We start from the raw sequence: 10,106 nt of genomic DNA, 5'->3' as shown, positions 1-10,106 counted from the left end.
GGAAGTCCTGGGCCCATTGTTCTGTTTCCTCTGACTGGGCTTGGATGGGCTGGTGGTGATCCAGATCATGGGGATCACCAAATAAAGATGGATAAATTCGGTCTAAAGGAGTTGTCCAGGCCCCCAGTGTCGGCACAATGAAGCTTCCAGTCACCTCAGTGAAGCGAAGCGGTGCTGAGGCTGAGGTGAGAGGGCCATTACAGAGGAGGAGCTACTGGATAAGTCCCCCCCACCCCACCCCCACCCCGCCCCTTCCAGGACCAAACAGTTCCCCTGCCGGAAGTAGTACAGTGGAGCAGAGCCGATTTCATATTTCTGACACCCCTGGGGTCGGGGGGGACCTTACTCTTCTCTCAGAACCATGGGACTACACAAGGCAGGGGCAAGCAAGGCCTGGAACACAAAGGATGGGAAAGTAAGTTGGGGCTCCTACCTACCTCCCCTAAACATAGAGCCCCGGAAGAAGCTATCTCACCCAAGGGCCCAGGGTGCTGATCCCACCTATGGTGAGATGGGGGAGTGAGCCCACAGGTTGTTTCATCTTCCCCCCCCCTCCCCTCCTCCTCATCCATCCCCAAATTTTGGAGTGGCCCAAGCCCACTCTCTGAAACTTGGAGGAACCTGACTCTCCGGCTTCTCCTACTCCATCCCACTTCCCTTTGGATGCCCTGGGATGGCTAGCACTAATGCCCAGCCCCAGGCAGGTCACCCTTGGAGGAGGTATTTCTCTCTCATTCCCAACTATAAAGGCTGTGTGGAGCCCCCCCTGAGATGTGAGGACTGCTGTCACACATTGATGCCCAGGCAAACAGCAAAGTGCCTAGGACAAGGGAGGCTTAGATCCAGAGGTGAAAAGTGATCCTTTGAAACACAGAGTAGACACAGCAATTGTCCAAGGAAGGCCTAACACACTGACGCCGGCCACTGGGCGATACAATCTCCCTCCCCTGAGGGAAAGAGTCACAGTGGGCACTCAGTGGTGAAGGAAGGTGTTGGGGGGGAGATCCTGGGGTAGGGAGAAGCAGAGCAGGTAGGAAGGGCTAAAGTGAGGCAGGATGGTGGTGTCAAGTTGCTGAAGAAGATGGGAGGTGCTAAGGCGGCTCTGAAGCGGCTGGTGAGCCAGCTCGCCAGGGCGGTGTAGGGCAGAGCAGGGCAGAGCAGGGCAGAGATTTTGGTCTTAGCCTGCAACAGTGAGAGGAGCCTGAAGGACTGCAGTGTCTGTGACATGGGTGGAGTCTCACGAGTATCTGCGGTCCTCTGTGTGGGTGTCAGACTGAAGAGTGTGCCCTATGTGTATTCCCAGCAGGAGCCTGCAGCTCACACACATGAGGAGGCCTTGGGAAGTACCCGAGGCCTCCCGCAGCACAGGGAGCTGCAGCACAGGGACGGACGGACAGCTGTACTCACAATCTCCCACATGGACTGCGCCGGCATGCAGGAGTCACAGTGCACCAGGGACTCTGTGGACTGCGGGAAGGTGTTGGGGACGCTATAGCTGAAGCACTGTCCTAGGCACGCCCTGTGGGAGGAAACAACCCTGAGCCTGGATCTCCAGAGGAGACGCAAGGGCGGACTGATTTTCCTTACCCTCTCCCTGAGTCCCCGGCCTCAGCCTCTCCCTCCCCCAGAGTCCTACCTGTTCTGGATGGACTTGGCCTCACAGCCGCTGTGGCCCACAATCTGCGTGATGTTCTTGGCTTCACACCAGGCACTCTTGTCCGGAAACAGGGCCAGCTTGTTGATGGGTGGAGGGGCAGCCAGCAGCATGACAGGGAGGACAGCCCCCACCAGGACCCAAAGCATTGTGCCCGTGACCTCCAGAGACCTGGAACTGAGCACAGGTGGCAAGTGAGGCTAGGCAGTGGAGAGCAGGGGTGTGTTCTAAGCGTGGGCTCTGGCCCCAGGGTTTAAGGCTAGCTCTCCACAGACAGACCTTTTTCTTCTTTTGAGACACAGTCTCAGGAAGCCCAGGCTGGCCTCAAACTAGGTCTGTATCGGAGGATGACTTTGAACTCCGGATTCTCCCAATCCCACTTCCCCACTTCTGGGATGGTAGCACTATGCCCAGCCCCAGGCACACCTTGGAGGAGGTATTTCTCCTCAGTAAACTATAAAGGCTGTGTGGAGCCCCACACCTGATGGCACTGGGGAGTGAATGGTCCTCAGTGGGACAGTTGCTAGTGTCAGGCTGTGACTATGGCTCAGTGGCACAGTGTGTACCTAGCTTGTGCAAGGGCTCTGGGTTAGATCCCTCATATCATAAATCAAAAGTGATCCTTTGATTACAGGGTTAGAGGCAGCCATTGTCCATGCCTCCTAAATAGACACTGCTACTCAACCTTATGCCACTCAGACAGATACATTTCTTCTTAGGATTCCCCACCAGAGTGCCCAGCCACCAGAGATCCCGCAGCGGGATTCTAACCACCCCCACCTACCCCAACCCCCAGTCAAGCAGAGGACCACTTAAAGGTCTCCTTCTGGGAGTAAGGAAATAATTCCAGAGATTGCCACAAGATGGCGCTGCAGGACAGTCTGTGTCTAAAGGAGCCCCTCAAGATGGGGGAATTCTACCACTTTGCCGAACTTTATCTTCCCCCACCCCATTCCCTCCCTACACAGACACCTCAATAGTAGTGGAGGGGTTTTCAGAGAGACCTGAACAGAGGGAAGTACTTTCAAAGGGAGGGTGTCCCCAAACCCCTCTGAAACAGGACACTGGGGAAAGGTATGTATGTATGTATGTATGTATGTATGTATCTATCTATCTATCTATCTATCATCTATCTATATATCATATATATCATCTATCTATCTATCTATCTATCATCTATCTATATATCATATATATATCATCTATCTATCAATCATCTGTCTATCTATCATCTATCTAATGCTTTGTGACCCTGGAACCTTCAAGCCTCGCTTTCTCACCTGTAAAATAAATGGAGCTTTCAAACCTGGTGGTGCATCAGAATTCCCTGGAGACTTAGAGTGTGAAAGCTCTCAGCTGGGATGAAATTCACACTTTCCCAGGGTGGTTCCAATAGGCAACCCGACAGGGGAATATCCCCAGCTCAGGCAGTTGGGGACTGTCTTAGTATTGTCCCCAGAGGAGCCTGGGTGAGTTTGAATGGGGGATAGAGGAGCTCTCTGGAAGCCAGCTACCAGGAGTGGGTAAGGCTGGCTCCTCTGTATGACAGCCCTGCTCTGGACTTACAATCCCCAGCAAGTGATGGGGGTGACAATGACAGGTATCTTTCCAAGTGTCCAGGGAGGTGACAGTGGGGGATTGGCAGTTCCTGCAGAGAGAATACAGGGCTGAGAGAGCAGGATGTCAGGGAGGGTAGCTAAAGCTCCTCTCTCTGCAGAAGTCTTGGTCTTTGAAGATGACCTCTGCCCCTGACTTGACAGGGAGAAAGACAGCTGCAGATGGGGCTGGACAGTGTGCCTAGATCCCAATAACTTTCTGCCGTGGTCCACACTCCAGACTCACCCATAAGATCCACAACAAAACCCACGTTTTTAGAACAAACATGGCCCAGCGGAATGGACTGGACTCGTTCCTATATGTAGGCAGCAACCTCAGCATCCGGCAAGCCTCCTGGTCCAATGGGCACTCCACCGACCCTCAGGAACTAGCCTGACCCAAGGTATGACCACCACCTCCTAAAGAGCTCCAAGACCCATAGAAGACCAGGGCTCTGGGCCCTTCCTGAGCTGGACTAGCCCCTCTAGGACTTGTAGAGAAGTCCCTGCTATAGTCTCTGCCTCTGTGACATTTTCTTGGCAGTGACAAGCAGGGAACAAATAAGACCCGGGTAGGACGTGAACCTAAGGTCTCGGTAGGCGCTGGGATTGAGATCTAAGCTGGAGTGACGGTAGCCAGGCGATGGGCATGTGAGGGACTAGGAGAGATGGGTGTGGAGGCTGCCAAAGTCTGACTGGCTAAAGTGGAGCCCAACCTGGAGCTTAACCATGAGGTTACTGGGAGACAAGATAAGGGGACATTTGCAGACTGTCACTGGCCCGGAGATTAGGCCCTGTTATTAGATAGATATGGTAGAAGCTGAGGAGAAATGACATGACTAAGTTAGAAGGCCACTTCCTATAACTTACTTCTCAGTTGCCCCACAGGGGACAAGCACAAGGACCAGTCATGCCCCTCAGAAGAGTGGCGTACCCTGACCCACCACAACCTGGCCAGGACCAGAAGCAGAATGCTGGGATCACCCTCCACCTCCCCAGCTCAGCAGCTGGAGCACCAGTAGACTGGCCCACTGCCCCTGGAGTCCCCGGTGTTAGAAGTCTGCAGCCTAGGAGCTGTGTGACTGTGAGAAGAGTTCATCTGTCACAGCCTACTTCCCTTGGCTGTAGAGAAAACATGGCTCCTTCTTAGAACTGGGAGGCTCCCATAACAGCACCCAGCACCCAGCACCCAGCACCCACCCAGGACCCAGTATCCACCCACCAACACAGCTCTCATCCCTGGAGTGTTCATGAGTAAATTTGGGCAGTGTCAGAAGGGAGACCAAAGAGGTGCCATTAGGACCTCCGCCCCCAGCCCTCACATCCTGCACAGAGGCCATGATGCTCTCGGCCCATGGATGGGCTCCTTGCAGGTTTAATCATCTTGTCAATTTACCCTTCTTTGTGTGTCCTCAACCCGAAACTCAGCTCACTTCTGTTTAGGCAACAGTTGAACTTTCCTTCCTAGGCCTTTGGAGCCTCATCCAGCTTCTCATACCTTCCACCCTAAAGGTCACACAGAGTGCCAGGGCAGGACAGAAGTGAGCCATCTGTCAGACCAACACCCAAGCTCTGCAGAGATTGTCCCAAAACACTTGCAGCAAGAGAGGAGCCATGTCCTCCCCTGGGCTATTCATTCTCTGTAGCTGACACTCCCCATCTGGGGGCCTTCAAGGAGGTGAGGCAGGAGAGCTGTGCTCGCCCCCTCCAAAGCTCAGATCCCACCAGGAAACGCAGAGATGCCTGAGTGTCAGGGTAGAAGTTCATAATTCTGAATCGCAAATGGGTAATGAGCGGCGAAAGTCAAGGGAAGGCACTCCTGGCCAGCGGGTTACTGCTGGAACAAAAGCCAGCAGAGGGGATCACAACCCTCACCCGCCATGGCTTCTCCTGCCTGGCAGGGAGATGCTGGTCCTAACCGCAGCCATGTCAGCTTACAAGAACTCCACTGGATAGGACCTGTCTCCCCCACTTTCTCCTTGAAGAATGGAAACACAGCAGCCGCTGGAATTTGAATAAGCTTACATGTCCCGACAATAGAAAAGCTGAGGTCGGGATTATGAACGAATCAGGTGAGCCGGCAGTTACCCTCACAGGCTGAAGGCTCACAGAAGAGAAAGAGAAAGCAAGAAATGGGGAGTGAGCAGTCCGGGAATGGGGGTGTGGAATAAAGAGCTGGAGTGGGATTTGGGGTGCCCCTAGGGACAGCCTTCTTGTCCCTGTCAGAACTCTTGGTGCTTAGCCATTGCCTTATCTGGAACCTGGCTCCATAGACCAGAGTTTGAGCCCCATTCCTGGCCCCCCGAAGACCAGCATGTGGTCATGGAAGAACCTTATTTCTGGGTCTAGGTACAGAAGGGAAGTGTCCTGTTATGAGCTCAGTGGCACCCTTAGCACAGGTGGCCACACCTCAGACCTGGGGGTGGGCAGGGTATTTCTGGTGAACCTCTCAGGGCAACTGCTGGATTGTGAGAGGTGTAGCCCTTCTTTCCAGTCCCCCACAGCCCTCCCTGTACCCTGCCTTTTCTGAACTGCCATTCATACAGAAAGGAAGCCCCCACAGGACGACATCCACAGGCTGACCCTTGTCATTATGCACAGGTCAAGAAGAAGCCGGCCCATCTCTCCAGGCAGGAAGCACTGTGGTAGCTTCCCTGGCCCTTGACTCACAAGGCCCTTCAGGAATGCCAGGGGGGTGGAGCTATGAATACACAAGGCTTGGCCCACAGCACACCTGCCAGGCTCCAGCCCCTGCCGTGAGGCACTCACCAGAACTGTGGAAGCCCTGGGCCTGGCCTGCAAAATCAAACGGCCAGAGCTCAGGGTGTGGCCTGAACGGGCATCTGTCTGTGTTCCCCGAATGACCCTGAGGCCCAGTCAGGTCAGGAACTGTGTGTGGCCCCCTTCGTGTCACGGCTGACAGGCTCCCCTTGGTCCCACCACTGGCTTCTAACGTCTGTAGCAGGTGTTCTAAAGGCTGCATGGACTTAGCTCGCAAGGACAGTCACCACCACCACCTACTAAAGCCTTTATACAGCAAAGAGGGGACTGCATGTGTGGAGGAGACAATTCTCTCTTTCCTCTAGACAGGGTTTCTCTGTGTAGCCCTGGCTGTCCTGGAACTCACGATGTAGACCAGGCTGGCCGTGAACTTGCAGAGATCCACCTGTCTCTGCCTCCTGAGTGCTGGGATTAAAGGTGTGCAACACTATGCCTGGCCTCCGCCCTGTTTCCTCTTTTGCTAACTCTGAAAAGTCAGGGTCATTCGGTCTCCACCAGGGTTTTCAAGGTAGGCTGTACCACAGCACACCCCCCCCCCGTCTTACACACGCGCACACGCGCACACGCGCACACACACACATGCGCACACACACACACCACAAAGTCCTCTCACAATACACTGTCTCTCACACGCAATACATACAACCTCACACAATTTCTCTAATACACACACAATCACACACGTTGGGGGGAGGCAGGAATCTCTCCTCCACTCTCCACAATTAACCTGGGCTCGGGTTCAAATCTTAGCTCAGCCACCCGAAGACGTCTGTGCTTTAGTTTGCTCATGTGCAGTGTGGGAACAGTAAAGACTTCTCTCTTGCCCCCTAGGCAGCTGGGAGCGTTAAGCTGAAGAGTGTGTGGAAGGCTCTGGAGAGGTTGTCACTGTGGGGTTCTAGCTTCAGGAGGTCACCGTGCGCATGGCTTGAAGTCATCTAACCACCTTAGCTTCTGTTCCTCCCTCCAGATTCTGGGATGCATCTACTGTGATAGGGACTTAGGGGGATACCTTGAGTTGAAACTTAAGCAAGCAGCAAGATGGCTGGGAACAGTTTCACAAGCTGCCAAGCATCACCCAACACACTCACTTGCCAGGGCAGGAGCTGGGGCAAGGCCTGAGGCAAACTCTACCCCTTTGGATGGCAGAGGCCTTAAGAGTGCAGCCCACCTCTACATCTCCCTACCAAGAGCCAGGCTATGCCTGGTGCCCACTGCGCATGCGGCTGGTGGAGAGGGTGTGGTGCTTGTGGCCGCTGCCCTGGGCTTGGGGATCAGTAGGGTGGGGCAATCCTCCAGGTCTTGGAATGAGTACAGGGACTTCCTCGAATGGTGCAACTGAAAAAAAAAAAAAATGCTCCTGGGGAGGGGGCAAAGCAGTCTCTAGCCTGAGGTCCAGTTCACACCAGTCAGGCCCAGCTCTGGATTCCCAGGTGCTGAGGGAGACAGGGTGTCTCAGGATAAGAGTCCTAGGGGCAGGGCTGTTCATACAGACCGCGTCAGTGACCTGTGCTTCACCTCCATAAGCCTCACACTTACCACCTGTGAAATAGGCATCGGCATAGCCTGGGAACATGTGGCTTGGTCGATTCCCTTGGGGAGAGTCTGGCTCCAGTGTGCAGCTTAAGGCCACAAGGATTCCATGACCCCAGGAGCACCACAGGGAGGCTTTCCTTCCTTCAGCTCCAGCATGAACCAACAGTATAGTGGGTTGCTACCCAGGGTCCATCCCATGCTACTAAGGCCAGGCGGTTCCACCTTCCAGCTCTGGGTATTTCTATGCAGGCAGTTGGGCCCCACAGACCAAAAACAGTCTCCAAAACAAATGTATGCTAACTACCGGCTGCAGGGCAGGCTTACACATCTGCTCAACAGAAGTTCCCCTCAGACCTCACCAACAACCCTGCCCACCCCACAGCCTCCGACCCCTGGGGTTGCCAGCAGGAGGAAGGAGCTGAAATTTCACTTTAAGGAGGCTGTACCTCTGGCTATGGCGCAGCCTCCACTCCCCTGCTTACCCCTCCAACATACAGGCCCAGGAGAGAGGTCTGGCTTTCAGGGAAGGGTGGAGAGGGGTGGGGGTCACCAAGGAAACGCCCCAGCCTTGTCTCTTCTTTGGCTCTAACTCAAGACAAATCCGCCCAGGCAGTTCCAGCATCCGTGGGTGTCTCAGGGGGCTGGCTGCTTAGTGACAAAGAGTGGGGGGCTGCCTGTTGACAACTTACTTCCCCACTCTCAGCCTGTGCCAGCAGGCTGTTTTCCTGGGGTGTTCCGAATTGCAGGCTGGTGGCTTCCAGCAAGGCAAGGGCCTCGGAAAGCATGGAAATGTGGCTTTCTCCCTAAATGCCCGCCCGCTCCTCCCTCCTGCTCCCCCGCAACCAGGCCAAGTCAAGCAGCTGCCCCCTTTAGTGACGCTTGTAAAAGATCATCGCCTGGCCCAGGAGCCAGAGCCGGCTGGAGGGCAGGTGGCCGGCAGCAGAGCCCTGCGGTGAACACTGCCTCATTGGGGTGGAATGCTTACAAGGCTCGCTAGAGCCCCAGGAAAGGCTAGCTAGCTAGCTCGGGCGCTCACGCCTGCTCTCCCTCTCCCTTTCTGCAGGGGGGATTGACACCGGCCAGACTTTGGGGGCAGGAAAGAGGGGAGTTTGGGGTCTTTCGTAGTGCCAAAGGAACTCTGCGCGAGCCCAACTGGGGGACCGCGCCTCGGAAGCTGGGGCGGGATGCTTTGATTTGAAGGGTGGAGGTCAGGGAGGCGCTCAGTCGCCGAGAGAAAACACGAAGGCAAAGAAAGTGAAAATCGAGGCACGAGGGGGACAGTGGGAGGGACAGAACTCCTGCGAGAGCGTGGAGGCGGAAATGGAGCGATGGAGAGTCAGAGACCTGTGGATGGAGACAGGGACCGAGTGGGGGACAAGGACGGAGCCAAAGGAAGAACGAGCCCAGAGTCCCAGCGCTGCCCGGCGCCCGCCGGGCGACGCTCTCCCTCCCACTCTTAGTCCTGGCGGCGAAACTCCTACAAGAAACGGAGCCTCGGGGCGCGGCTGGCGACCGGCTCGGGACGCCGCTGGTGCCCCCTGGCCACCGGGAGCCGCGCCCACGTCCCCAGCGCGGGCGATCGGAGACGCCGGGCCGGCCGCTGAGCTGCGCGGCTCGGGGGTCACGGGCTGGCGGGACGCAGAGTGGAACTGCGGGACTCTAGGGATGCTGTGGGGCGCGGTAGCAAGGGGACCCCGGCTGCCCCGCTCCAGCGTGCGGGCCCGGGCGATACTTACCGCGCGCGGCGGCAGCAGGGAGCGCGGCGCGTCCTCCTGGGGGTCCTGGGAGGTGGTTGGGGGCCTCGGGGATCCCACACCCGGGGTCCTTGGGCTGGAGTGACCCCGCGAGGCTCGGCTGGGCTGCTCTTCTGGCCGTCTGCGGCCCCAGGCGGGCGCGAGGCGCGGGGGAGCGGCGGGCCGAGCGCCTCCGACGTCAGGGTGTCTCAGCTCCAAATAGGGAGCGAGGGCGGGGGCAGCGGCGGCGAGGGGAGGGCCGCGCGGGCAGGGCGGGCGGGCCGGCGGGCGAGGGCCGCTCCCTCCGCGCGCGAGCAGGGGCGCCCAGGCCGCGGGCCCCACTCTCCCGACGGCCGGGACAGAGATGAAAGGGCACAAGCCAGGCACCCGGCCGCTTCTCAGGCTTTGATTCCCCTCAGCCAGGCTTTTCTGTGCTATCAGGTCTTGCCAGGCCTTGGAGAGACAGTAACAGACTTTGGACACTTGCTGAGTGCAACACTCCAGCCTACTGGGGTTCCAGCACCAGGAGCCCATCCGAAGCTGCTCCCAACCTTCCCTCAGGAGGCTGGGTTCCGATCTGGGCTGTGCTCCTTGCCCCTTGACCTCCAAACAACTTAGCTAGGGCATCCAGAGAAAGGTCTGAGAAGCCAAAACAGACTCACTCGGGCTCTTTGAAGAGGGGACAGTGCAGGTCCCCTGAAGGAGGGAATATCTACCTAATCCACTGAGATGAAATTGCACCGGTGTAGCCTGTTCCAAAAGAATAAGGTCGATCCGGACTGGGGCTGTCGCCCAGTTTGGCAGACTGCT

The 10,106-nt window shown here is 56.6% G+C and overlaps 1 protein-coding gene across 1 annotated transcript; it reads right to left on the bottom strand.

Annotated features, from left to right (window-relative positions):
- Window positions 1-1,302: 1,302 nt before the first annotated feature.
- On the bottom strand, window positions 1,303-9,433 carry Nbl1 (NBL1, DAN family BMP antagonist). Its single transcript, XM_027399829.2, has 3 exons — window positions 9,300-9,433; window positions 1,637-1,831; window positions 1,303-1,519 (listed from the first exon to the last, which is right to left on the bottom strand). Exons 2-3 carry the CDS (start codon window positions 1,801-1,803, stop codon window positions 1,318-1,320), a joined length of 369 nt encoding a protein of 122 aa, XP_027255630.1. The 5' UTR covers window positions 1,804-1,831; window positions 9,300-9,433; the 3' UTR covers window positions 1,303-1,317.
- Window positions 9,434-10,106: the final 673 nt, after the last annotated feature.

The sequence above is a fragment of the Cricetulus griseus genome, chromosome 2 (genome assembly GCF_003668045.3).
Source record: "Cricetulus griseus strain 17A/GY chromosome 2, alternate assembly CriGri-PICRH-1.0, whole genome shotgun sequence".
NCBI classification, from domain to species: domain Eukaryota; kingdom Metazoa; phylum Chordata; class Mammalia; order Rodentia; family Cricetidae; genus Cricetulus; species Cricetulus griseus.
This window is presented reverse-complemented; position numbering and strand designations above follow the sequence as displayed.